We start from the raw sequence: 27,869 nt of genomic DNA, 5'->3' as shown, positions 1-27,869 counted from the left end.
GGTGGGGCGGGGGCGCTGCTTTGTCCCTGGACGGTGTCGAGCTTCTCAAGTGTCGTTGGAGCTGCCCCCATCCGGGGCAAGTCGGCAGGGGGGAGTATTCCATCGCCCTCCTGACTTGTCGACGTTGGGACAGGGTTTTGGGGGGTGGGGAGCTACTCTCTGCAGGATTCCCAGCCCCTGGCCCGCTCCTGTAGTCGCTGTGTTCATGTGGGGCCGATCCTGCTCAGTTTCTAATCAATGAATGAAACTTTGCAATTACGTTCTACCAGCCTGAGACCAGTGGAGATCCCAGGAGAGAGATGAGTCTCTCCAGCTCTGAACTCACACGTAAGCCAGCGTTGCACTGTAGTGATTTGTGATGTAAGCTTCCAAGACGGGATTAAAATGCTGAAACCTGATATCTCCGATCAGGGAGATGATGAAGACCTGAGGAACGGAGAGAGGAGGAAGTTAGTCCGAAGGTTAAAAAGTCAACAAGACAGCAGGAGCAAGGGACAGTCAATACCCAGCTATGTATCATTTCACAGTCCCACAGAGGTCAGCCGCAAGCTCAAACTGAGTGTTTGAACCCTCCTCCGGGGTCCAAAAAAATCTCCCGATCTCGGAACACCCTTTGGAAGTGCGGGCAAGGTGTCGGGATTGGCTTCCGATTTCGGACGCTGCCGCGGTGGGATTCGAAGGGTCAGCCCCTGGTGATAACACGGGACTCTGCACAATGTCCCCACCCCCCGGGTCCCCGTGCAAGCGATGCGGCCCTGGGCGTACGGCCATTCAGCTCGGAAACGGGCCCTTCGGCCCAGCCAGGCCGTGCCCACCACGTTCCCAAACACAGCCAGTCCCCGCCTGCCTGCTCCTACCCCATATCCCTCTGATCCTTTGCAATCCACATACTTATCCGAATGTCTTCTAACAGCACCCACGTCCGTCACTTCCTCAGGAAGCTCATTCCACACGCGAACCACTCTCCCTTGTGAGAAACATTGTCCCTCAAGACTTTTTTAAACCTCTCTCCTCTCACCTTAAAAATGTGTCGTCTAGTCTTGAAATCCCTCACCTTAGGAAAAAGACACAGCATCTATAACTCTCAACTTCTATCAGGTCACCCCGTCACCCTCCTACGCTCCTGAGAAAAAAGTCCCAGCCTACCCTTATAACTCGAACCCTCCATTCCCGGCAACATCCAGGTAAATTCTTCTGAACGCTCTCCAGCTTCATAACATCCTTCCTGTAACAGAACTGGACACAGCGCTCCAGGAGAGGTCTCACCAACGTCCCTGTACAACCTCAACATGACGTCCCCAGCTCCTCTACTCAAAGGGCTGAGCGATGAAGGCTAAACGCCTTCTTAACCCCCCTGTCTACATGTGACGCAAACTTCAATGAATTTTGTACCTGAACCCCCAGGTCTCTCTGCTCTACAGCACTTCCCCACCATTAACTGTTTAAGCCCTGTTCCTGTTTATTTTGTTATTAAATCTTCGGTTCAGAACAGAATAGGCAGGAAGGTTGGGGTCGAGTAGCTGAAAGCTGGCCCCTTATGCACAGCTCCCGCACAGGGAGAAATCCTCAGCTCAATTTGATTACCAGCGCATCGAAGACCAGGAAGTCATACGTCTCCCCACCAGAAACCTCCATCATAATTTGGAAAAGGGCGTCGAGTGTGTCCTGCAGAAACTGTGAGGAAAACAGGAGAGTCAGCGAGGATCGGCCCATCCGGCTCCGACGCGCTCGAGCGGCAGAAGTGGGCCCTTTGGCCCGTCCAGTCCGTGCCGGCCGCAAAAACAGCCGCCTCACTGCTCTAATGCCATCTCCTCGTGCCGGGCCCGAAGCCTCGGCATCGCGAGCGTGCGCCCTCAGTAATGGGTCAAGGTTGTGAGGGCCTCACGCTCTTACTTTAGAGGCGGCGTAAGAGTTGGCCATTTTGTGGCAGGCCCAGACGCACTGCGGAAATCCTCAGTCACCCGAAAAATTCCACTCTTCCCTGCAAAGCAACAACCGGCGGCCGCTCACGAGGCAAGGCATTTCCCTTCGGATTTATTTCTCGCAAAAGCACCCCCCCCCCCCCCCGCCACCCCCTGCCGCCCCCCTTGCCCGCTCGCCAACCCCCGAGGTGAGATTCGAACCGGGCTGCAGAGCGTGGGTCCTACCTTCACAATCTCGCCGCCGTCCACCTCCATCAGCCGCTTGAGGCTTCCCTCGACACTCTGCGGACTCGATCGCCAGTTTAATAGGCCCAGCAGGTCGACTGTGAACACAACCCAGTGGTAAGGGCAGCGTTTCATTCGACTAGCACCTTTTCCTGCGGCGCTGCGAAAATGGCAAGATTGTGCGAGCCCCAGATCGGCACTGAGTATGGTTTTTCTCCCTACCCGTGTCGGGGATTGGGCCCAGTGTTCATTCCCCCACCGCCCCCCCCCCCCCCAAAATGTGCACCCCCCCCCTTGAGAAGGTGGGGGGGGTGAGCTGCTGCAGTCCCGTGTGCTGTAGGGACCCCCACACGGTGCCCTCAGGGAGGGAGTCCCAGGATTCTGACCCAGCGACGCTGAAGGAACGGCCGATATATTCCCCAAATCGGGGACAGTGAGGGGCTCGGAGAGTGAACTTGCGGGGGGTGGGGTGTTCCCCTGTACCTGCTGCCCCTTGTCCTTCTGGATGGAAGTGGGTGGTGGGTTTGGAAGGTGCTGCCTGAGGGGCCTCGGTGAGTCGCTGCAGGGCATCTTGTAGACGGTACACACTGCTGTGACTGAGCGTCGGGGGGGGGGGGCGGCAGTGGGATGTTTGTGGGTGTGGGGCCAATCAAGCGGCAGAGGGGCTGCTCTGTCCCTGGATGGTGTCAAGCTTCTCGAGTGTTGCCCCCATCAAGGGCAAGTAGGGGGTATCCCATCACCCTCCTGACTTGTCGATAGTGGGACAGGCTTTGGGGGGGGAGTCATTCGCTGCAGGATTCCCGGCCCCTGACCCGCTCCTGTAGCCGCTGTGTTTCTGTGGGGCCGGTCCTGCTCAGCTTATGGTCAGTGGTAACCCCCAGGATGTTGGTAGTGAGGGGGAACATCATCGAATATCAAGGTTGGGGGGGCGATGGTTAGATTCTCTCTCGTTGGAGATGGTAGCCCCCCGGGATGTTGATAGTGAGGTGGGGGCGGGGAGCGGGGGGGGGGTGAAGTTAGAGACAGTAACACCATTGAATGTCGAGGGGGGCAATGGTTAGATTCTCTCTCATTGGAGATGGTAATCCCCAGGATATTGATCATGGTTGGGGGGGGGGGGGGGGTGGATACAATGATTTTAACACCATTGAATGTCAAGAACACCAAATTTCTGAAGAGCGTCATAATTTATAGTACAGGAGGGAAAGAAAGGGACAACTGAGCGGCGCCTGACAGACTGAGGCATCGCTAAGGGGCACTCCAGCCTATGGGTCATCACGGAAGGTGTTCCAAGCTATTGGCACAGTCGGGATTTTGCAGCAAGCGCCGTCCAGTGGGGGGGACGGAGAGCGGAAAGTCCGGTTCAGGCCGAGCAAGCGCGGGCCGGGTCTCACGCATTTGGCAGGACTTGTCGCTGAATTCCCGGGGACCCAGCCCGACGAAGCTGGGAGGGTGGCGAGAGAGACCGCGTCCCGTCGGCCGATGCCAGGTTTGTGCCCCGGGGAACGTACCGTTCTGCGTGAGTTTGGTGGAGCAGACCAGCGTGGCGATCTCAAAACTGTCATTGATGGCGGCCAAGGAGGTGTGCATGCCCCTGCCACCCTGATTCTCTCTCGCCTTCTGCTCCTCTTTGGTCCCCGGCTGTGTCAGGTAGCACTTGGGATCTTCTGCCTTCCTCATGTCACCCTGGGGATGAATCAGATTTGGCGGGTTTTTTTGGGGGGTTTCTTTACGTCGCCTGCGTGCTGGCCGGCCCGTCCCTGCTCGCGGGAGGACAGGAAGCGGGAGAATCGTTCCTCTCCATACCTAAACAAGCGGCCGGGGATTGAGAAGACTGCTGTCGAGAGGGGCAGAGTCTCCATGGTTTGGTGAAAGGGGCAAATTGCTTTTTGCAGCGTTCATGCGAGTGTCGATCAGGGAGAACCGGTGGATGTAGTGTATTGAGAGTTGAGAAAGGCATTTGATAAGTTTAAGCTCATTTGGCGGGGTGGGGCGGGGGCTGAATCAGCCAGGGGCCATCGAGAGGTCAGGGAAAAGACATTAGAGAGTGAGTTTACTACTCAGGATAGCCGGGGGCAAAGTAAAAAGGAGGGATAAGGCTTCTGGTTTAAAGTACACTTATTTCATTGCACGAGTCCTGGCTGGTGAGGCAGAGGAACTCAGAGCTTGGATTGGCTCTAGGGATTGGAATATTCTATCCATAACAGGAACAGGGCTGTGAGAAGGGCAGGATTGGCAGCTTGGTGTTCCTGGATCTAGAAGCACGAGACAGCAATACAGAGGGCTGCCCTTAGGATAGGGGAGAGCTTAGAGGGGATATTCTTCAGGGATCATTAAATGAGGCCAATATTGTTAGAACCTACAAACAGGAAGGGGGTGATCACTCTGTTGGGACTGTATTCGAGACGTCCAAATAGCCAGTAGGTGCTAGAGGAGCAGACGTACAGAGATTGCAGGTAGCTGCAGGAATAACAGAGAGGTATTGGCTGGAGAGTTTAATTTCCCCTGTATTCACTGGGCCACACCAGACTGGGGGGAATGTGTCCAAGAAAGTTTTGTAACTCAGTATGTAGAGGGCCCTACGCAGGAGGGCGCAACATTGGGCCTTCTCCGAGGGAACAAGGTCCGAGAAGTGACTGAGGTGTCAACAGGGTTTTTTGAAGAGGTAACTAAGAGGACAGGTGAAGCATTGAATGTTTCTATATGGGCTTTAGCACTTGGGGTCCAGTGACCATAACTGGCTTAGTTCTAACACAGTTATGGAAAAAGATGGGACTGGTCTCCCAGGTTAAGGACCCGGAGCAGGGCCAACGCTGGGGCCATTCGGCAGGGCCCAGCCGCGGTCGATTGGGTGAGTCTGTTTCAAATGATAAATGGGAGGCTTTTGAAACGGTGGCGTCAGGAGCCCTAGGACAGCATGGTCCTGTTACAGTGAAGGGAGAAGCTGGCAGGTTTAGGCTGATAAGGGATATTGAGGCTTAGGAAAGGGATGAGAGGAAGGGGTGAAGCTCAAATGAATCCCTGGAAGACGAGTAGAAAAAGTGTGGAAGCAAGCTGAAGGGGAAAAATCAGGGGAGCAACAAGACAATACGAGATGGATCTGTCAAATAAGGTTAAAGGTAATCCCAAGAGGTTCTATAGCTATTTTAAGAGTAAAACGTCGCTTCTGGAGACAATATCTCAAAGATCATCATGGTCCTCTGTGTGTGGAGCCACAGAGGAGGAGGGGAGATCACTGATGAAGTTTCCTCCTCAGCGTTTACTGAGCAGATACGAAGGAATTAAGGGAAACAAGAGGGGATGCTTTGGACCGCAAACACGTTAGCAGAGAGGAGATTTTTGTGGTTTTAATGCACCTTGAGGTGGAGAACACCCCCGGGCCTGATCGAGTCCATCGTCGGATGTTGTGGGAGGCCGGGCAAGGAATTGCCGTGCCCCTATGCAGATTTTTGCTTCACCTTTAGCCGTTGGTGGGATTCTGGAAGACTGGAGGGTGGCGAATGCTGTTTTATTGTTTAGGGAAGGTAGCAAAGGCCGGCCAGGGAGCTACAGGCCAGCGGGCCTGACATCAGTGGTAGGCAAGTTATTGGAGAGGATGCTGAGGGACAGGATCATCCAACACTTGGATCGTCAAGGTCTGATGAGAGATAGTCAGCGTGGATTTGTGCGTGGGAAGTTTCAGCGTTTTTTGAAGAGGTAACTAAGAGGACAGGTGAGGCATTGAATGTTTCTATATGGGCTTTAGTAAACATAGAACATAGAAAAGTACAGCACAGTACAGGCCCTTCGGCCCACGATGTTGTGCCGTGGAATAATCCTAATCCAAAAATAAAATAACCTAACCTACATTCCCCTCAATTCACTGCTGTCCATGTCCATGTCCAGCAGTCGCTTAAATGTCACTAATGACTCCGCTTCCACGACTATCACTGGTAAACTATTCCATGCGCTCACAACTCTCTGGGTGAAGAACCTCCCTCTGACATCTCCTCTATACCTTCCTCCTAACACATTAAAACTATGACCCCTCGTGGCAGTCAATCCTGCCCTGGGGAAAAGTCTCTGGCTATCGACTCCGGCTATACACCTCGATCAGGTCACCTCTCTTCCTCCTTCTCTCCAGAGAGAAAAGTCTGAGCTCAGTCAACCTCTCCTCGTAAGACAAGCCCTCCAGTCCAGGCAGCATCCTGGCAAAACTCCTTTGCACCCTCTCCAAAGCCTCCACATCTTTCCTATAATAGGGCGACCAGAACTGGCCACAATATTCCAAGTCTGGTCTCACCAGGGTTTTGTAGAGCTGCAGCATAACCTCGCGGCTCTTAAACTCGATCCCCCTGTTACTGAAAGCCAAAACACCATATGCTTTCTTAACAACTTATCCACCTGGGTGGCAACTTTGAGGGAGCTATGCATTGAACACCAAGATCCCGCTGTTCCTCCACACTGCCGAGAATCCGTGTAAAGCCTTTGACAAGGTCCCACGAGGCAGGCTAGTCATGAAAGTTGGGTCGCATGGCATCCAGGGCGTGACTCGACTGAACTACCCGTTATCTGCCACATTAATGCACCACCCTGCTCCCTGGTCAACATCGCTGTCTCGGGTGTCCCAGCGAAGCCCAGCGCAACCTGGAGGAACAACTTTGCGCTCGGTTGGGGGGTGGGGGGGCTACAGCCCTCCGGACTCAATATCGAGTTCAATAACTTTAGGGTCTAAACTGTACCCCACCATGTCCCAGCCCCGTACCCCACACACCAGGCCTTGTTACCACACAGCCTGCCATTACATAACCCCTGTTGTTAGTCACTAACAGCCCCCGTTAACATCTACTCACCCTCCCTCTGTTTTTGTTGTAATTGGATTCAGAACTGGCCCGATGGGAGGGAACAAGGGTTGATGGTCGAAGGTCGTTTCTCGGACTGGAAGGCCCGTGATGACCTCGTGCCCCTGGGGTCGGGCCCGTATTATTTGTTATTCACAAAAAATGATCTGGGCCTGGGTGCCCAAGGCACGATTAGCAAGTGACAGGAAATTCGGGGGCATTGTTTCTCACCAGGAAGGGTATCGGCCTTGACAGAAGGATCTCGGTCAGATGGGGACGTGGGCTGACGCTTCACAAATGCGGACAAGCGTGAGGGGGTTGCATTCCGGGAGGCCGAACTGCCGCAGTAAGTGGGAAGGCCCTGAGGAGTGCTGCGGCACAGAGGGACTGGGCAGTGCACTGCTTTATGAAAGCGGGATCATGGGTGGCATGTGGCATGCTGGCCCTCATCGGTCGAGGCATCGGGCGCAGGAATCGGGGCGTTACGTTAGAGCAGGCCTCACTTGGAGTTTTGTGACCCTGGTTCAGGGAAGATTTACGATTGCCAGGCCTGAGTTATCGGGAGAGGTCGGCCAGGATAGGGTGAACGGAGGGGAATGAGGGGCGGCTTCACCGAGGTGTATAAAATCGTGGGTACAGTGCCAACATTTAAAAAAACGGTTGGATGGGAACGGGTTGAGAGGGACGACAGGCCAAACGCACGCAGCGGGGATGACCTGAGCAGGGCAGCGCGCACCAGTGAGGGCCGAAGGGCCCGTCTCCACGCCGCAGTACTGCCCGATCCCCAGGGTGGTGAATCTGAGAACGCAGTGGTGGGGGCGGGGGATTATTTTTTGGAAAAGGCAGAGGAGGAAGAGACGAGGCGCGGGGTGGGGGGGGGGAGGTGTCAGGCGGAGCGGACGGGACAGCAGCGCGGGCGGAACGGCTCGCTCCGGTTCGCGGATGGACTCCCAAGTGGCGAGGGGTGGTTCCGCAGAGCCCGTTGCTCAGGGAGGGGAGGCCGGCGCTCTCCCGGCCACCTACCTTATATACAATTAAATCGTGCCTCCCGTCTCGGAGGGTGGTACCGTCTGGTCTCATGAGCTTCACGAATGCCATCCCGAACAGCTTTTCCGATCGGTCCTTGGCTGGAAAAACAAGGTGGTCGGGAGGGGGGTGGGGGGGGGGGGGGGCATTAGCCATCCCTCACCTCACAAAAGAACACACCCCTCCCCCTTCCCGGATTTCGCAGCCCGGGTCGACTCGAGGTGCAGTGCCCCGATCGCTTCAGCGGCGCCAACTACACCACACCCGTCCCCAACCCCGATTCCCGGAGCCATTCGACTGCGGCGACCGTCGCAAGGCAGCCCAATCCCAGCCAGCAGTCACTTACATTCCTGCGAGGATCGGTGCCGGAAGGTGAACCGGAGGTGACAACAGCGGACCTCTTCAATCTGAATGGCCACCTTTCGAGGGGCGAGAGCCAGGCAGACAATGTTGTTAAACGGACCGGTTCATTGCGTCACCACCCACCCCGATTCCCACAGCGTTTCCTCCCCCCACCCCTGAAGTTCCCGTCCTCCAGGAACCATTCGGGCCCGGCTATTCGACTGCAACTGGCATCGTGCAGGGGCAGCGCTTCTCCAGCCTGCAGCTGCAGGACCTCCAGACTGAACACATGAGGCCACTGCCCCCGCACCCCCACCTCAGCAGTGACCCTCCGACAGTGCCCGCTCCCTCAGCACTGACCCTCCAACAGTGCCCACGGCCTCAGCACTGGCCCTGTGACAGTGCCCACTCCCTCAGCACTGACCCTCTGACAGTGCCCACTCCCTCAGCACTGACCCTCTGACAGTGCCCGCTCCCTCAGCGCTGACCCTCTGACAGTGCCCACTCCCTCAGCACTGACCCTCCGACAGTGCCCACTCCCTCAGCACTGACACTCCAACAATACCCGCTCCTTCAGCACTGACCCTCTGACAGTGCCCGATCCCTCAGCACTGGCCCTGTGACAGTGCCCACTCCCTCAGCACTGGCCCTGTGACAGTGCGGGATGGGTATGATACCTCCTGGTGTGCCAGTGTGGCATTGCCGAGTGCCAAAGTGGAAAGTACCGGTACGCACCTTCACTGTCTCATACCAGAACGGCTGCTTCACCTGGTAGTAGACCACAGACTTGTATTCCGAGATCCCCTGATCACCACATCCCGGGAATATGGCTCTCTGAGGGAAGTTGGGGGGAGGGGGAGAAATAGTCATTACTTTGCTAACAACGGAGGAGAGATCGCGCTTGAGGGTCCGAGTCCGAAACATGTTGAGTCTGGGTGGGCGGAATGCCTGGAGCCGTCGCGATGCCAGCCGGGGTGCGCAGGCTGGTGCCAACTGCATGGCCAGAAGTGCCAGAGCACGCAGGGAAGGCGGGGTGGGGGGGGGGGTGCGAGATGCGAAGCCCTGGTCCTGGGTTGGGTGTTGGAGACAGAGAGACAGGAAGAAAGGGTGGGCGGTCAGGAATGGGGCGCAGGAAGGGAAGGCGCCCAGGAGGAAGAGGGGCACAGGCCAGCCGCCTACCTCCATCAGATGCCCGTCCTCGCTGTAGACCCCCATCGTCACCTCCACGTTCTTTGGCGTCTTCTTCTTGCCCTTGTCGAACTCTCCTTGGACCAGGGTGATGTAGATGTCGTTCCTGATGTCTCCTGCAAAACGCAGTGGGCATTATTGGCAACGGCGCCCACCCCCCTGGGCTGTGGGTGGCACTAAATCCGGATTCATGCAGAAACATGCCACCCCCAGACCGACTCCCCCCCACCCCCCAACACACACCCTCCCGTGCGCCAGTGCGCTGCTTGCCCCTCTCCCCTGGCAAGAAGGGCACCCCCACCCTTACCGGGCAGGATGATCTCCGGGAACCCCATCTTCCGAGCGACCGTGATAGATCTGTCGACCAGATGCGGGAAGTTCTTCTGGACCTGCCGGATGTCCCCTGGGAGCAGCTTCATCGAGACCCACAGTCCTGGTTAGAGGGGGCACAGGTGCACGTCAACTCCAGGCCTGGCTTGGGGGGTGGGAGGCGAGGTGCCATCCTGTGCCAACGCCCCGACCCACGGCCACCCCCTCACCGCGGCCCCCGCGCACCCCAACCCCCCCAACAAGCCGTCGCCCAATGGCTTTCTCTGTCGCTCTTCCGATCCTACACCGCCCCTTCTCATCCCCCAGCATCTACTGCCGCCGCCACCCCCCCCCCCCCAGCCGCGGCCCATGCCACGCCCAAATAGCACGCCTCTCCCACCTCCCCCCATCCCGGGTACAGAATACACACCCCCCCACAGCGCCGCGCACTCCAGCCCATCGCGCCAGCTGCCCATGAGGGGGCTCCCAGCCCAAGGGTGAAGCACACTGAAGGCAAATAGCTTGCCTCCCTGCCAACTCAGCTGGGAGGGGTGTGTGTGGGAGGAGTTGGATGCCGCGGGGGGCTGGGGATGGAACCTGGGCTGGCGGAGGTTTGGCTGGGTTGGGGGGGTGGTGCCGGGGATAAAACCGGTGGGTGCCCCAAGGCTTCTAAGACATGAGGGCTCACCGGAGGAGGGGTGGAGAATTGAGAGAAGGCCACTCGGCCCATCCAGCCCACACCACGCTGTGCCCACCTTGACCTTTGTGGTTGACCTCCTTGGCAGCGATGATCTTGTTGAAGACGGAGGGGAGGGCCTCGTTCTCGCCAATGGCGCGGGAAGTCAGGAGGGGCGACATGATGAGCTGGCGTTGCCGGATGTACGTCTCCATGGCGATCCTGTGCGAGAGGACAGTCACCGGTGGGCGGTTCAGCGTCTCACCCCCACCACCACCTTCCTTTGTCTCTACGCCCACTCGGCAGTCACGGGGGTGGGGAGCTGGAGGCCATTCAGCCTCTAATCTCTGTGCTAGCCCCTCGCCACGTGTCTCTGCTTCTCCATCCTTCTCTCCCCTTGGGATTCGTCTGTTCTCTCCCCATGAGTTTTCAACCTCTCAACCACATAATCTCTCAGCCCTCTCCTGAGAAAAGCAGAGCCCTCAGGGAGGGAGTCCCAGGATTCTGACCCAACGACGCTGAAGGAACGGCCGATATATTTCCCAAGTCGGGGACGGTGAGGGGCTCGGAGGGTGAGCTTGTGGGGTGGGGTGTTCCCATGTAGCTGCTGCCCCTTGTCCTTCTGGGTGGAAATGGGTCGTGGGTTTGGAAGGTGCTGCCTGAGGGGCCTCGGTGAGTCGCTGCAGGGCATCTTGTAGACAGTACACACTGCTGCGACTGAGCGTCAGTGGTGGGGTGGAGTGGGATATTTGTGGATGTGGAGCTGGATGGGGGCTGCTTTGCCCCTGGATGGTGTTGAGCTTCTCGAGTGTCGTTGGAGCTGCCCCCATCTGGGGCAAGTGGGGGGGTATTTCATCGCCCTCCTGACTTGTCGATGGTGGGACAGGCTTTGGGGGGTGGGAGTCAGGAGGGGAGTTACTCGCTGCAGGATTCCCAGCCCCTGACCCACTCCTGTAGCCGCTGTGTTTCTGTGGGGCCAGTCCTGTTCAGCTTATGGTCAGTGGTAACCCCCAGGATGTTGATAGTGAGGTGGGGGGAGTGGGGATTCAGTGATGGGAACATCAAGGAGGCGATGGCGAGATTCTCTCTCGTTGGGGATGGTCATCGTCTGTGTGGCACAAATGTTGCTGGTCAGCCCCAATCTACTCTTGTTGGACAGGGTAGCATGGACTGGTTTAATGCCCGTCTTTGGGCACTGCCATCAGAGTCACTCCAAGTTAAGACCCACACTGGAAAAACTGAGCCCGAGTCGACGTCACTAGCTCAGTGAGTTTAGATGACATATTCTTCAGTGCCCGAACTGTGCCATTGAGCCAAGCTCTCAACGTAACCCTATCGCTTCCCTCTTCTCAAACACATCCTGGCTGTTGCTGCCAATCTCAATGACTTGACCTGATGATGCCCGCCTCTCACAGGGTACCGTGCACGGCTGGCCTCCTGGAGGAATTGACCAATGTGTGACGAGATAGTGAGCTGGTCCGGAAATGGACAAATGGTTGTTGAGACGTTGACAGGTAGGGGGGGACGGACCAACGATTGGAGAGGAGCTGTTTGGAGGAACGGAGCAGTGATTGGAGAGATATTGAGAGATGGGCGGACCAATGATTGAAAGGATATTGAGAGTTTGGAGAAATGGACCAATGATGAAGAGATATTGGAGAGGCTGGTGAAATGGGCCAATGATTGAAGAGATATTGAAGAGTCTGGCAAAATGGACCAATGATTGAAGAGATATTGGAGAGGCTGGTGAAATGGGCCAATGATTGAAGTGACACTGAGCTTGAACAAGGTTGGGAACAGAGGCGTGTTTCTGAACTTTTCCTAATTTCCCAACCCATCCTGTGTCAGTGAAGGGAGTAGGTTCCAAGTTCACATCTTTTGTCAATCCTCCAGGAACTTGGAGAGACTGCAGTTCCCTGTGAGTTTGTCCCTGACCACACCTCGGGCCATCAGTCAGGCACAGGGCTGAGCGCCCTGTTCGAGCAATGTCAACGTGTGTGGGTGATGCGAGATGAGGCATTCTTGCTTGGTGTCCTGATGGGCGGAACCAGCCGGGACACCATGTTCACAGAGACAGAGGTGCACATACTCACTGCTGGAATGGGATAAAGTGTTGCTTCTCCTCATCATCGTTCCGACCTCCCATTAAATCCGTGATGTCCATGACTGCGGGAGAGAAGGGGAAAAGATTCACTCACCTTCGTCAGTCACACAACAGGGAGATAGAAACCTACACTCTCACTCACACTCACATCCACACGTACACACACACACACGCATACACTCACACACACTGAAAGTCACATCCACACATTCATTTACACACACTCACTCACATTCACACACACACTCATTCACACACGCTGACACACACACACACACACAATCACTCACACTGACACACACACACTCACGCTGACACACACTCACATCCACACACACTCACGCTGACACACTCACACACAAACTCACACACACTCTCTCTCACACACACACACACTCTCTCACACACACACACACTCTCTCACACACACAGACACACTCTCACACATAATCACAGACTTACACTCTCACACACACTCGCGCTGACACACACTCACATCCACACACACTCACACATTTACACACACACTCTCACAGACACACACACACACTCACGCTGACACACACTCACATCCACACACACTCACGTTGACACACACACACACGCTGACACACACTCACATCCACACACACTCACGCTGACACACACACTCACACACACGCACTCACACACACACATACACACACACACACTCACACACACAGTCACATCCATACATAATCACACACTTACACTCTCCCACACACACACACACACACACACACACACACTCACTCACACTGACACACACCCACATCCACACACACTCACGCTGACACACACACACACACACACACACGCTGTCACACACACAGACACACACACTCACATCCACACATAATCACACACACTCACTCACGCTGACACACACTCACACATTTACACACACACACTCTCACACACACACAGACACTCACATCCACACACACTCACACACTTACACACACACACTCTCGCTGACACACACGCACTCACACACACACACTCACACACACACACTCACATCCACACATAATCACACACTTACACTCTCACACACACACACACTCACTCACGCTGACACACACTCACATCCACACTCACTCACACATTTACACACACAGACACACACACACACTCACGCTGACACACACTCACATCCACACACACTCACGCTGACACACTCACACACACACTCACACACACACACACTCTCACACACACACCGACACACACACTCACATCCACACATAATCACACACACTCTCACACAGACACACACTCACACATTTACACACACACACTCTCACACACACACACTCACTCATGCTGACACACACTCACATCCACACACACTCACACACACGCGCTCACACACTCGCACTCTCTCTCTCTCTGAAGGACGTACCTGCCACCCCGAATGGCCGCCGGAGACCGCAGGTGTGTTTCTTGCCCTCCTTCAGCTCCATGTGGCCGACTCGGACAATCTGACACACCAGGCTGATCTTCAACCGGATCAGGTCACTGCTGCTCAGGTCCTGGCAGGGCAGAGCCCGGGGTGGGGGCGGGGGGCGGGGGCGGGGAGAGCAATTGGGCAGGAGACAGAGGGTAAAGAGGGGTAATGAGAAGGAGCGGGAGGAGAGTGAGAGGGGGAGTGAGAGACGAGGGGAGTGAGGGGGAGAGTGAGGGAGAGAGGGGGAGTGAGGGGGAGAGGGGGAGAGAGAGGGGGAGTGAGAGACGGGGGAGTGAGGGGGAGAGGGGGAGTGAGAGGGAGAGTGAGAGACGGGGGGTGTGAGGGGGAGAGGGGGAGAGGGGGAGTGAGGGGGAGAGGGGGAGTGAGGGGGAGTGAGGGGGGAGGGGGAGTGAGGGAGAGGGGGAGTGAGGGTGGGAGGGGGAGAGAGAGGGGGAGTGAGGGGGGAGGGGGAGTGAGGGAGAGGGGGAGTGAGGGTGGGAGGGGGAGAGAGAGGGGGAGTGAGGGGGGAGGGGGAGAGAGAGGGGGAGAGGGGGTGTGGGGGGGTGAGGGGGGAGTGAAGGGGAGGGGGAGAGAGGGGGGATTGAGGGGGGAGTGAGGGAGGAGGGGGAGAGAGAGGGGGAGAGGGGGTGTGGGGGGGAGGGGGAGAGAGAGGGGGAGAGGGGGAGAGAGAGGGGGAGTGAGTGGGAGAGAGGGGGGGAGTGAGGGGGGAGGGGGAGTGAGGGGGGAGGGGGAGTGAGGAGTGGAGGGGGAGAGAGAGGGGGAGTGAGGGGGAAGAGGGGGAGTGAGGGGGAGAGGGGGAGTGAGGGGGAGAGGGGGAGTGAGGGGGGAGTGAGGGGGGAGGGACGGAGGAGGGGGGAGTGAGGGGGAGGGGGAGTGAGGGGGGAGTGAGGGGGGAGGGGGAGAGAAGGGGGAGTGAGGGGGGAGGGGGAGAGAGGGGGAGAGTGAGGGGGGAGAGGGGGAGTGAGGGGGAGAGGGGGAGTGAGGGGGGAGGGGGAGACGGGGAGAGAGGGAGTGAGGGGGGCGAGGGGGAGACAGGGTGTGAGGGGGAGAGGGGGAGTGAGGGGGGAGAGGGGGTTGTGAGGGTAAGTGCGGGGGGAGTGGGGGTTGTGAGGGGGAGGGGTTTGTGAGGGGGTGTGTGGGGGATTGACGAGGAGGGTGGGCAGGATGGGCAGTGAGGGAGAGAGGGGATGTGAGGGGGAGAAAGAGTGGGAGGGACAGGGAGAGGGAGGGTGTGGAGACAGAGAGTCGGGGAGAGGGGGGAAGGGAGTGGGGGGGAGAGTCGGGGAGAGTGGGGGAGAGAGGGAGAGAGAGTGGGGGAGACAGTGGGGGAGAGGGAGAGAGAGAGGGGAGGAGAGTGGGGGAGAGAGAGGGGGAGAGTGTGGAGGAGAGTAGGGGAGGGAGAGTGTCGGGGAGAGAGGGAGAGGTATGGGGGATAAGGATGACAGCAGTGGGTGCAGGGGTGGTCAGTGGCTGGGCCCAGCATTTCTTGCCCGTCCTGCTTTCGCCCCTTGAACCGGCCGTGCTGACCCACTGCAGTCCACGTGTTGAAGTGGGGTCCCCTGTGTGGCGCCGCCAGGGGGTTTTCATTGGCCGCTTCAGATGGGGCATGCGTGGCATGGCGAGTGCCCATCTCCATTCTTCTTCAATGGGATGGGGGCTCCTGCCTCTCCCACCATTACAGGCAGGGAGTTCCTCATTGGCCCCCCCCAACCCCTCTATACCTCCTGCCCCCTTCCCTTAAATCTGTGCCCCTCTGGTTAATGCTCAGGGAAATGGTTTCCCTTGATGTGCCCTGTCTAAGGCCTCCTACCATGTTGTGGACCACCATCAGACACCCCCGTACCCTTCCCTTACAAGGGGGTCCAGAAACTTTGGGACAGCTCCGACATATCCCACCCCCCAACAATAATCTACGGCAAAACTGATGAAGAGGAGTAGGTTTCCATAAGCATCTAAACCTGCTGGGATTGGCCCCGCACAGCAAGAGCCCACCATTTGCCCCTTAGACTTGACGCTCCTCTGTCTCTACGCACCCGCCACCGTTTTCGAGATCGAACTGCGCCTGCCTATGTGGCTCGGCCCACCTATGCCGTCCTGCCATCCCCATTGCCCCCCCCTCCCCAGCAATGCACCTCCCCCCAACCCCCCGCCCGGACCTGCCATCGGCCCAGCTGGCAGAATCGGCACTTACTGTGAACAGCACCTCCAACTTGTTCAGTCGATCGATCTCCTTGGGGGTCCCAGGCCTGGCCCAGCGCACCAGGAAGTTCTCGCTGCGTGGGAAGGCAAGAACGTATGAAAAGCCAGATGGAAGCAGTCACGGCCAAGACGGGAGACAGGATCCAGGAGATTTGAGAGGCTGGTCGCAATGTTGCGTCAGTGCGCTTTCTCTCCCTCTCTTCATTACTTTTCGTGGGGCCTGGGCATCGCCGGCCGGGCCTTAGCATTTATTGCCTCGTTTCCCCCTAATTGCCCCCCTCCCGAGAAGGTGGGGGGGGTGAGCTGCTGCAGTCCCGTGTGGTGTAGGGACCCCCACACGGTGCCCTCAGGGAGGGAGTCCCAGGATTCTGACCCAGCGACGCTGAAGGAACGGCCGATATATTTCCCAAGTCGGGGATGGTGAGGGGCTCGGAGGGTGAGCTTGTGGCGGGGGGGGGTGTTCCCATGTAGCTGCTGCCCCTTGTCCTTCTGGATGGAAGTGGGTGGTGGGTTTGGAAGGTGCTGCCTGAGTCGGTGAGTCGCTGCAGGGCATCTTGTAGATGGTACACACTGCTGCAAGCGTCGGGGGTGGGGGTTTAGTGGGATGTTTGTGGGTGTGGGGTCTATCGAGCAGGGGGCGGGGGGGCTGCTCTGTCCCTGGATGGTGTCGAGCTTCTCGAGTGTTGTTGGAGCTGCCCCTGCCTGGGGCAAGTGGGGGGTATTCCATCACCCTCCTGACTTGTGCCTTGTTGATGGTGGGACAGGCTTTGTCGGGGGGGGGGGGGGGCATCAGGAGGGGAGTTACTCGCTGCAGGATTTTGGGCCAGTTTGGAATGTGGTAGAACGCCATTGTGTGGCGGGGGGGGTTCGGCAATGCAGAGTTCAATTGGTGAGAGGTTGGAAGTTGGGAGGGGGTTTTGCGGTGAGGTCAGCCAAGTTGGACCTCCATGGGATTTGAGTTCCCTGCTTGGATAGGTTAACAGCTACAATCAGGGAGCCCTGGCTGACTGATCGAAACAAAGAGCATCGGGGTACCGCGCACTCTGAGAGCGGGCTCTGAGCGGCCATTTCGGATTTGAAGGAGAAAAAAAGCAGCTTCGCTCATGTCCGCCTCCGCCCGCTCGAAATTTACAAATGGTGGCGGAGATGGGTGTTGCGGAGATGAAATTGGGAGAAGAGGCGGAAGCGGGTGAGATGTGGAAGGGAAAACACGCTGAAGATCGGAATACCCGTTTGCAGAGTCAGAATGGAGTCAGGCCTTGGACATTGGGGTAGGGGTGGTTTGAATCCCAATCGGCTATAACTCAGCTCCAATTGTGCTCCGGTGCAGAATCAGCGAGGTGGGTCGAACGGCATCCTGCCTCTGGGCATGGCTTGGCTGTGAGGGGTGGGACAGAGGGCACTCTTACCTGATGAACTCAGACTGAACTGGGTCATACAAGGACATGAGCAGCTCTGCATCCTCTCCAATGTTGCAGACAAAATTCCTGAGGTGGATGTAGATGCTGTAGGTGTGCGTGTGACAGAAAATAGACTGATGGCACACTTCCATACTGTGGGTCCTGGACTGAATCAGAGAGACAGAAGTGGAGAGAGGGAGAGAAAGACAGAGGGAGAGAGAGAGAGAGAGAGAGAGAGAGAGAAGGGGGCGGGGAAAATGAGGGAACGAGAGAGCGGGCCAAGAGAGAGAAGAACGTGAATCAATCATTCACATGCACGCTCCTCATTAACACACAGCCAGTCACTCAGTGATGGGACGCACTGTCACAGGGTCAACGCTGAGGGAGCGGGCACTGTCAGAGGGTCAGTGCTGAGTGAGTGGGCACTGTGGGAGGGTCAGTGCTGAGGGAGCGGGCACTGTCACAGGGTCAGTGCTGAGGGAGCGGGCACTGTCAGAGGGTCAGTGCTGAGTGAGTGGGCACTGTGGGAGGGTCAGTGCTGAGGGAGTGGGCACTGTCAGAGGGTCAGTGCTGAGTGAGTGGGCACTGTGGGAGGGTCAGTGCTGAGGGAGCGGGCACTGTCACAGGGTCAACGCTGAGGGAGCGGGCACTGTCAGAGGGTCAGTGCTGAGGGAGTGGGCACTGTGGGAGGGTCAGTGCTGAGGGAGCGGGCACTGTCACAGGGTCAGTGCTGAGGGAGCGGGCACTGTCACAGTGTCAGTGCTGAGGGAGCGGGCACTGTCCGAGGGTCAGTGCTGAGGGAGCGGGCACTGTCCGAGGGTCAGTGCTGAGGGAGTGGGCACTGTGGGAGGGTCAGTGCTGAGGGAGCGGGCACTGTCACAGGGTCAGTGCTGAGGGAGCGGGCACTGTCAGAGGGTCAGTGCTGAGTGAGTGGGCACTGTGGGAGGGTCAGTGCTGAGGGAGTGGGCACTGTCAGAGGGTCAGTGCTGAGTTAGTGGGCACTGTGGGAGGGTCAGTGCTGAGGGAGCGGGCACTGTCACAGGGTCAACGCTGAGGGAGCGGGCACTGTCAGAGGGTCAGTGCTGAGGGAGTGGGCACTGTGGGAGGGTCAGTGCTGAGGGAGCGGGCACTGTCACAGGGTCAGTGCTGAGGGAGCGGGCACTGTCACAGTGTCAGTGCTGAGGGAGCGGGCACTGTCCGAGGGTCAGTGCTGAGGGAGCGGGCACTGTCCGAGGGTCAGTGCTGAGGGAGTGGGCACTGTGGGAGGGTCAGTGCTGAGGGAGCGGGCACTGTCAGAGGGTCAGTGCTGAGGGAGCGGGCACTGTCACAGTGTCAATGCTGAGGGAGCGGGCACTGTCGGAGGGTCAGTGCTGAGGGAGTGGGCACTGTCAGAGGGTCAGTGCTGAGGGAGCGGGCACTGTGGGAGCGTCAGTGCTGAGGGAGCGGGCACTGTCACAGTGTCAGTGCTGAGGGAGTGGGCACTGTGGGAGGGTCAGTGCTGAGGGAGCGGGCACTGTTGGCAGGTCAGTTCTGAGGGAGCGGGCACTGTCGGAGGGTCAGTGCTGAGGGAGCGGGCACTGTCGGAGGGTCAGTGCTGAGGGAGCAGGCACTATCGGAAAGTCAGTGCTGAGGGAGCGGGCACTGTTGGAGGGTCAGTGCTGAGGGAGCGGGCACTGTCGGAGGGTCAGTGTAGAGGGAGGGGGCACTGTCGGAGGGTCAGTGCTGAGGGAGCAGGCACTGTCAGAGGGCTAGTGCTGAGGGAGTGGGCACTGTCGGTGGGTCAGTGCTGAGGGAGCGGGCACTGTCCGAGGGTCAGTGCTGAGGGAGCGGGCACTGTCCGAGGGTCAGTGCTGAGGGGAGCGGGCACTGTCGGAGTGTCAGTGCTGAGGGAGCTGGCACTGTCGGTGTGTCAGTGCTGAGGGAGCGGGCACTGTGGGAGTGTCAGCGCTGAGGGGAGCGGGCACTGTCGGAGTGTCAGTGCTGAGGGAGCTGGCACTGTCGGAGGGTCAGTGCTGAGGGAGGGGGCACTGTCGGAGGGTCAGTGCTGAGGGAGCAGGCACTGTCGGAGTGTCAGTGCTGAGGGAGCGGGCACTGTCGGAGTGTCAGTGCTGAGGAAGCGGGCACTGTCGGAGGGTCAGTGCTGAGGGAGCGGGCACTGTCGGAGGGTCTGTGCTGAGGGAGTGGGCACTGTCGGAGGGTCAGTGCTGAGGGGGCGGGCACTGTCGGAGGGTCAGTGCTGAGGGGGCGGGCACTGACAGAGGGTCAGTGCTGAGGGAGCGGGTGCTGTGGGAGGGTCAGTGCTGAGGGAGGGGGCACTGTCAGAGGGTCAGTGCTGAGGGACGGGGCACTGTCGGAGGGTCAGTGCTGAGGGAGCGGGCATTGTCGGAGGGTCAGCGCTGAGGGAGCGGGCATTGTCGGAGGGTCAGTGCTGAGGGAGTGGGCACTGTTGGAGGGTCAGCGCTGAGGGAGTGGGCATTGTCGGAGGGTCGGTGCTGAGGGAGCGGGCACTGTGGGAGGGTCAGTGCTGAGGGAGCGCCGCTCTCTCGGAGGGTCAGTGCTGAGGGAGCGGGCACTGTCGGAGGGTCAGTGCTGAGGGAGCGGGCACTGTCGGAGGGTCAGCGCTGAGGGAGCGGGCATTGTCGGAGGGTCAGTGCTGAGGGAGCGGGCACTGTTGGAGGGTCAGTGCTGAGGGAGTGGGCATTGTCGGAGGGTCAGTGCTGAGGGAGGGGGCACTGTCAGAGGGTCAGTGCTGAGCGAGCAGTCACTGTCACGGGGTCAGTGCTGAGGGACGGGGCACTGTCGGAGGGTCAGTGCTGAGGGAGCGGGCATTGTCGGAGGGTCAGCGCTGAGGGAGCGGGCATTGTCGGAGGGTCAGTGCTGAGGGAGTGGGCACTGTTGGAGGGTCAGCGCTGAGGGAGTGGGCATTGTCGGAGGGTCGGTGCTGAGGGAGCGGGCACTGTGGGAGGGTCAGTGTTGAGGGAGCGCCGCTCTCTCGGAGGGTCAGTGCTGAGGGAGCGGGCACTGTCGGAGGGTCAGTGCTGAGGGAGCGGGCACTGTCGGAGGGTCAGTGCTGAGGGAGCGGGCACTGTCGGAGGGTCAGCGCTGAGGGAGCGGGCATTGTCGGAGGGTCAGTGCTGAGGGAGCAGGCACTGTTGGAGGGTCAGTGCTGAGGGAGTGGGCATTGTCGGAGGGTCGGTGCTGAGGGAGCGGGCACTGTCGGAGGGTCAGTGCTGAGGGAGCGCCGCTCTCTCGGAGGGTCAGTGCTGAGGGAGCGGGCACTGTCGGAGGGTCAGTGCTGAGGGAGCGGGCACTGTCGGAGGGTCAGTGCTGAGGGAGCGGGCACTGTCGGAGGGTCAGTGCTGAGGGAGCGGGCACTGTCGGAGGGTCAGTGCTGAGGGAGCGGGCACTGTCGGAGGGTCAGTGCTGAGGGAGCGGGCACTGTCGGAGGGTCAGTGCTGAGGGAGCGGGCACTGTCGGAGGGTCAGTGCTGAGGGAGTGGGCACTGTCGGAGGGTCAGTGCTGAGGGAGTGGGCACTGTCGGAGGGTCAGTGCTGACGGGCTTACCTTCTCCTCCTGAATCCTCTCGTCAATTCCCCTGGAGATGGACTCGTGAGCTTTGAACAGTGCGATGGTGCTGGTGAGGTCTGGGTCCAAGATGTTTCCCTGTTCATCCCGAACGACCAGGTCCAGCCCCAGGATTCTGGAAGCAAACGAGAGCCCCGTTCCGTCAGCAATGTGCAGCCAGGATTCCGGCGCTCGGATCGCCGGGGGTCCGCGTGGCTGAGACGGCTAGCCCCCTTCTTGTATCCCACACCCCGGGGGGACTCCTGAAAAGTTTTCTCTTGACTCACAGCGGGCGAGCGATGTCAAAGACATTTTTTGTTCCCTCAGGACTCCTCTGCAAGAATGCTAAATTTCGAGGAATTCAAAAGGGAGCACCAACTTACACTGTTTGCAGAATTGGTGGAGATTGATTTGCGAGTCACGGAGCGCCAACTGGGCACGCCTGACTTTGCCCAACCACACCCCCACCCCTTCCACCTAAATGCCCCCGTCAGAAACTGTCGCCACTGTGCCTTCTGATTGGTCACTGTGGAGCGGTCATGGGGTCTTCCAAGCCCGGGAGGAGTGGAACCAATCGGTTCCCCCTTTCCTCAGGCAGTGGGCAGTGTCACAACCACCCCCCCCCCCCCCGGCGTTCTTGCACAAGGGGTCCTGATGGTGCCAAGCAGTGAGGGCCTGACTCCTGTCCTTTATCCGCCTCGCTCCCCCTTCGACTGTGAGGCTCCCCCCCACCTCCCACCAGCTCTGGGCGGGCAGTGCGGCCTCACCTGTTCCCGTAGTCAATCTTAGCAATGACCTTGCCCTTCAGCTCTGTCAGCTCGTCCTTTGGCAGCGTTCCCGACAGGATCTGGGAACGCCATTCCATCAGATTGTACGCCATGTCTCGCACATGGTCAAACGTGGTTTGGTCGCCGCGCTGTACAGGAGGGAGGAAGACACAGATATACGCTCACACCATGGTTGCGGGGGTGTGTGCCAACAGGGATTTCAAAGGGAATGGAGCAGCAGGAGGCCATTCAGTCCTTCCGGTCCGTTCTCACATTCTGCGGCCGATCCAATTGTCCTCAACTCCCACTTCCCCGCACCGCCCCCAACCCTCAGTTGCCCCTTCCTCTGACTCGGCCTTTGATAGACTTCGTGACCCTACAACCCTCTGCGCTAAAAACTTCCCTTGGAGAGAAGCAATTCCACAAAATCCCTGTCTTCAATGGATGACGCCTTATTCTGGACCCTCGCAGAAGGGGACGCACCGTCTCCACATCTACCCCTGTCAAGTCCTGCTGAGAGTCCTGCCCATTTCAATAAGGTCACTTCGACATAAGGATGGGCCCTGGCCTACACGACCTCCCCCCAGAAGACAGTCCCTCCGTACTTGGGTTCCGCCGAGGGAACCGTCTCCGGGCTCCCTCTGATGGCCAGTCCATCTCTGCTTGGATACGGGGCCCCGGACCCAGTCATGGTCTTCCGGTTGTGATCTGATGAGCACGCCTTGTGAAGTTTTTAGGAGAAACCTCCCAGGACGTTTCTGAGGCTGCAGTTGGAGCGCTGTGTTCAATTTTGGTCTCTGTGCGTGTGTGGAATGAGCTGCCAGAGGAAGGGGTGGGGGCTGGTACAATTACAACATTTAAAAGGCATCTGGATGGGGACATGAATAGGAAGGGTTTAGAGGGATATGGGCCAAATGCTGGCAGATGGGCCTTGATTAATTTAGGATATCTGGTTGACTTAGACGGGCTGAAGAGTCTGTTGTATGACTCTGTGACTTAATAACAGTAATTATTGCACAGGCTATCCAGTTTCAGTAATGTTCCTTCAGCGAGGAATTGCGTTTTGGACACAGAGGCCCAAGGCCTCACATTCCGTGTGAAAACAGCTCACTCAGACAGAGACAGTCTGCCTGGCTGTGAGACACAGTATGCTGGAATATTAGCAACGGAGCGAGCAGAGGGAGATTTACCAGGATGTTGCCTTGTGGGGGGCTGGAGAGTTTCAGTTCTTGAAGAGAGATTAGGACAGACTGAGGTGTTGTTTTCCTTAGAGCAGGAGATTGAGAGGAGGGGGAACATGATTGAGATGGATAAAATGGTGAGGGGTATCAATAGGGTAGACAGGAAGGAACGTTACTCCTTGGGGGTGGGATCAATGACTGGCGAGGTGTGGGCAATATAGATTTAAGGCAAGGGCCAGGAGGCTTAGAGGGGGACATGAGGAAAAATGTTCACACCCAGAGGCTGGTGGGGAATCTGGAACTCACTGTGAGCGTACGCGTGTGAGTGTGTGTGTGTGAAAGAAAGAGAGTGCGTGCGAGAGAGAGAGAGAGAGTATGTGCGTGTGTGTGTGTGTGTGTGTCTGTGTGTGTCTGTGTGTGAGAGAGAGTGTGTGTGTGTGTGTGTGTGTGTGTGTGTGTGTGTGTGTGTGTGTGAGTAAAAGCCTGTATGCAGGTGTGCGTGTGAGAGAGTGTGTGTGAGAGAGTGTGAGAGTGTGTGTGTGAGTGTGAGAGAGAGTGTGTCTGTGTTGTGTCTGGAGTTCTCTTGCACAGACATAACCTTCAGACTGTCTGTTCCACACAGCCCAAGGTCAAGAGTGAGAGAGCGACAGAGAAGAGAGGAATAGAAAGAGAGGGAGGGAGAGGGTGTGTGAGAGAGAGAGAGAGAGAGACAGAGAAGAGGGTAATAGTGAGAGAGGGAGAGAGAGTTCGAGCGAGAGAGAGGAGAGGAATAGAGAGCGGGAGGGAGAGAGAGAGAGAGGAGAGGAATAGAGAGAGAGGGAGGTAGAGGGCGAGAGAGAGGGAGAGAGAGACAGAGAGAGACAGAGAAGAAAGGAATAGAGAGAGAGGGAGGTAGAGGGTGAGAGAAAGAGAGAGAGAAGGGAGAGAGTAAGAGGGTGTGTATGAGAGAGAGAGACAGAGACATTGAGAGAATGAGGGTGAGAGAGACAGTGAGAGAGAGTAAGTGAGACGGTGAGAGATGGGGGTGGGAAGAGAGAGTGAGAGAGAAAGAGAGTTAGAAAGGAAGAAAGAAAGAGAGTCTGAGACAGAGGGAGTGAGGAAGAGAGAGAGTGAGAGACAGACACAGCAAGAGAAACAGAGAGGGGGAGAATAAGACAGTGACAGACAGAGAGAGAGGCGGAGGGGGACAGCGAGCGTGATGGAGCAGCTCCTGGACCCTGGGTGACGGAGACCTGAGGCGAAATCCACCCCCCCCCCCACCCCGACTCTCCAATGGCCATCACCTCGATCCTGTGGGACTGAGCGGATAGTCAGAAAATCTCTGGGGGTATTAGCTTTCAGGGCTGCGGGAACTGGCCGCTCAGCCCCTCGAGTCATGCTAGATCGCTCCCCCTCGACCCCCCCACAAAGTTGGCACCTCTGCCCCTCCCCTGCCCCACCACTGCCCCCAATCCTCACCAGGTACAGCTGGTGCCAGATGACAACCCATTCCCGCAGGGTGGTATTGAGCTCTTGGACCAGGGGCACCTCACCAGCGATGACCGCTTCCTCCTGCCTGCTGGGGAGAGGTGCCAGGTTAGCCGCTGCCAATGTCCCCCGCGCCAGGTGCCACCCACAGAATCACACCGCGCCCCCCCCCCCCCAACCACCTCCTTCCCTCCAACCACCTCGGGGTCAATGGCGCAACAAATTTCCTCAAGGGGCAAATGCGGTTCAGTCCGATTCTGCTTTGCGTGGGAAGTTGGCGGTGGGTGGGGGGGCAAACGGGTCACGATCCGCCTGGCAGCAAGAGTATCGCAGAGGGGATGGTGTGGGTGGGTGGGGGGTAGTTTGGTGAGGGTGGGCGAAGGGAATGCAGGTGTCGTCTGGGGCTTCTATCTTTGCTGTCTGCATGCCAGGGCAGGACAGGCACGGATGCCAAATCTCAAACGGGGTGTCAATTTTCTATGCTGCGTGGAGGGGGAGGAGTGGGGTGGGGGTCGGTCAGGAATGGATCAGCGAGCTCTTAGACGCCAGGCTCTTTGTTTCGATTCAGACGCCAGGTGGCTGGCAGAGTGGCATACGTTTCTGGTCTCTGAATCCGATCGTGGATGCCACTGGTTACATCCGGAGGCAGTTGGGAATCAGGAAGTCACTGGTGAAAGTGCGGAAGAGGAGGGAGGCATCACACTGCACACCGTTTATTTGCTTATGAAGGTGAGGGACCTGTAAGGTGCAGGGCCACAGATTAAGACCTAGGTCAAACAGATCCGCTGGCTATCTTGATGGTGGTGGGAGGGGGTGCGAATCGAAGGAGACACGGGAGGCGGCAGGGAAAGAGGGGCATTCCATGCCACTTTGGAGACCGCGGGAGCCGAAAGGAACGAGGGAATTTGAGGTGGGGCGGTGAAGGGGACAAAGGACAGGGCTAGAGGAGGTGTGAATGGCAGGGTGGCGGATGCCGGGGGGAAGAGACTGAGGCCGGGGAGGTCAGTGTGAGCTGTGCCCAGGGCAACTGATTGGCGAATTCACATCCTTGGCATGACGGAGCAAGACATAAAGAGCGAGAGAGAGACTGTGGCACCTTGCACTGCTATCCAGTAACATAGGTCAGGGGAGAGAAATTATCCTCACCTCGCTCCTTCCACTTTCGGCTCTTTCGAATGAATGTACGTGGCCGGGAAAATGCCCTGTGAAGTGGCAAGAAACAAAAACCCCAATTAATTTGTTTCTAATCCGTACCTTTCTCTGAAGAGCAGTCCAAGATCAATGGATCTCTAGCCCCCCCACCATTCCCTATTCCAGGGCAAGTGGTGGGGCGGGTATTCCATCCCATTCCTGACTTGTCGATAGTGGGACAGGCTTTGGGGGGGGGAGTTATTCGCTGCAGGATTCCCAGCCCCTGACCCGCTCCTGTAGCCGCTGTGTTTCTGTGGGGCTGGTCCTGTTCAGTTTGTGGTCAGTGGTAACCCCCAGGATGTTGATAATGAGGGGGGTGGGGATTCAGGGATGGGAACGCCATTGAACGTCAAGGGGACGATGGTTAGATTCTCGTGTGCTGGGGGTGGGCACTGCCTGGCATTCATGTGGCGCAGAAATCACTTGCCATTTGGCAGCCCAAACCTGAATACTGTCCAGATAAGAGATAACAAGGTGTGGAGATGGATGGACACAGCAGGCCGAGCAGCATCAGAGGAGCAGGAAGGCTGACGTTTCGGGCCTAGACCGTTCTGCAAAATAATGGGACTGGAAACTGCAAGACATTCCGAACGCGATCAGAGTGGGCCGGAAGCAAACTGTACAGTCTTAATCCATTCGGATTCTCCTGGCTCTCGCTGGTAACCACATGGGAAGCACAGTACCTTTTTCGATTTGTTCTGAAGACAGTATCCTCTATACCAGCCTGTGGGAGAAGACACATTGATGTGAGCGCTGGTCGTAAATTGGTGAGCTCCCAGCTCCCTCCTGAACCGTACCCATGCCCCCACCCAAGCTCCCTTCACTGATACCCGCTCACAATGGGAAATGGCAAGTCTTGTGGGGAGAATGTTGGGGGCGGGGGGGGGGGGTATGTTGGGGAGCCGAGAGCTGGGCGTGGAATCGCATGGCGTGGGCATGCATTGAAGCGAAGGGCTGCAAGGTATCGCCAAGATGCCCCCCAGGGGAGAGGTGCCATCTCATTGCCCACCGCTCTCTATCTCACTCTCTGTCTCTTCCTCCCTCCCTCTCTCTCTCTATACTTTCCTTGACCCCTCAACCCGCTTCGCATCAGCACAGCCCTCGGGTCGCTGGGGTTTCTGATTCCAGTCCCTGGGCTGGGCAGGCTTTCAAGAGACTCCGTGCCGACCGGGCCACCCTCGTTGACCACGCCTGCCACTTTGGCCAGGGGTGCCATTCACATCGGTCAAAACCGAGCCACATGCGTTCACTGTCATGTGCAGCATTAGGTCGAAAGCGAAGGTTGTAGCGGGCAGCGAGGAAAGTTATCTCGGAGTACACCGGGACCACAATCAGACGGGCTGAGGGACGGCAGATGGAGTTTAATTGAGATAAACGTGAGGGGCTGTGCTTTGGGAAAGGCACATCAGGGCACGACTTATACACTTAATGGTAAGGTCCTGGGGAGTGTTGCTGAACAGAGAGACCTTGGGGGGCAGGTACAGAGCTCCCTGAAAGTGGAGTTGCAGGTAGACAGGGCGGTGAGGGAGGTGTTCGGTACGCTCGCCTTTATTGGTCAGTGCGTTGAGTATAGGGAGTTGGGAGGGTCATGTTGCAGCTCTACAGGACATTGGTTAGGGCCACTTTTGGAATACTGCGTTCAATCCCGGTCTCCCTGCTACAGGAAGGATGTTGTTAAACGTAAAAGGGTTCAGAAAGGTTTTACAGGGTGTTGGAGGGTTTGAGCTACAGGGAGAGGCCGGGGCTGTTTTCCCCGGAGCGTCGGAGGCTGAGAGGGTGACCTTATAGAGGTTTATAAAACCATGAGGGGCATGGATAGGGGTGAATAGACAACATGTTTTCCTCAGAGCCCAAAACTAGAGGGGCATAGGTTTAAGGTAAGAGGGGAAAGATTTAAAAGGGACCTGAGGGGTAACATTTTCACGCAGAGGGTGGTGCGTGTGTGGAACGAGCTGCCAGAGGAAGGGGTGGGGGCTGGTACAGGGACAGCATTTAA

General features: G+C 57.7%; 1 protein-coding gene across 10 annotated transcripts in view; it reads right to left on the bottom strand.

The window, feature by feature from the left end:
- Positions 1–27,869, bottom strand: part of LOC125447967 (dedicator of cytokinesis protein 5-like) — a 135,257-nt gene that overhangs the window by 91,461 nt on the left and 15,927 nt on the right. For 5 of the 10 annotated variants that reach the window (XM_059643855.1, XM_059643853.1, XM_059643850.1 and 2 more), the window contains exons 3-21: positions 26,557–26,597; positions 25,829–25,884; positions 24,674–24,773; positions 22,035–22,183; positions 21,268–21,403; positions 17,713–17,870; positions 16,296–16,377; positions 14,039–14,168; positions 12,602–12,674; positions 10,588–10,730; positions 9,831–9,956; positions 9,515–9,639; positions 9,071–9,169; positions 8,340–8,412; positions 7,991–8,094; positions 3,659–3,833; positions 2,148–2,245; positions 1,585–1,674; positions 326–426 (exon numbers count right to left, since the gene is read on the bottom strand). In XM_059643855.1, the coding sequence (XP_059499838.1) occupies positions 326–426; positions 1,585–1,674; positions 2,148–2,245; positions 3,659–3,833; positions 7,991–8,094; positions 8,340–8,412; positions 9,071–9,169; positions 9,515–9,639; positions 9,831–9,956; positions 10,588–10,730; positions 12,602–12,674; positions 14,039–14,168; positions 16,296–16,377; positions 17,713–17,870; positions 21,268–21,403; positions 22,035–22,183; positions 24,674–24,773; positions 25,829–25,884; positions 26,557–26,597 (2,059 nt within the window). Of the gene's footprint in view, positions 1–325; positions 427–1,584; positions 1,675–2,147; positions 2,246–3,658; positions 3,834–7,990; positions 8,095–8,339; positions 8,413–9,070; positions 9,170–9,514; positions 9,640–9,830; positions 9,957–10,587; positions 10,731–12,601; positions 12,675–14,038; positions 14,169–16,295; positions 16,378–17,712; positions 17,871–21,267; positions 21,404–22,034; positions 22,184–24,673; positions 24,774–25,828; positions 25,885–26,556; positions 26,598–27,869 lie in introns of those variants that run through there. The other 5 variants (XM_059643848.1, XM_059643851.1, XM_059643852.1 and 2 more) reach the window with 5 other exon arrangements.

Source organism: Stegostoma tigrinum, unplaced genomic scaffold, assembly GCF_030684315.1.
Source record: "Stegostoma tigrinum isolate sSteTig4 unplaced genomic scaffold, sSteTig4.hap1 scaffold_291, whole genome shotgun sequence".
Taxonomy (NCBI): Eukaryota; Metazoa; Chordata; class Chondrichthyes; order Orectolobiformes; family Stegostomatidae; genus Stegostoma; species Stegostoma tigrinum.
The sequence above is the reverse complement of the archived record's forward strand: the minus strand, read 5'-3'. Positions and strand labels throughout refer to the sequence as shown.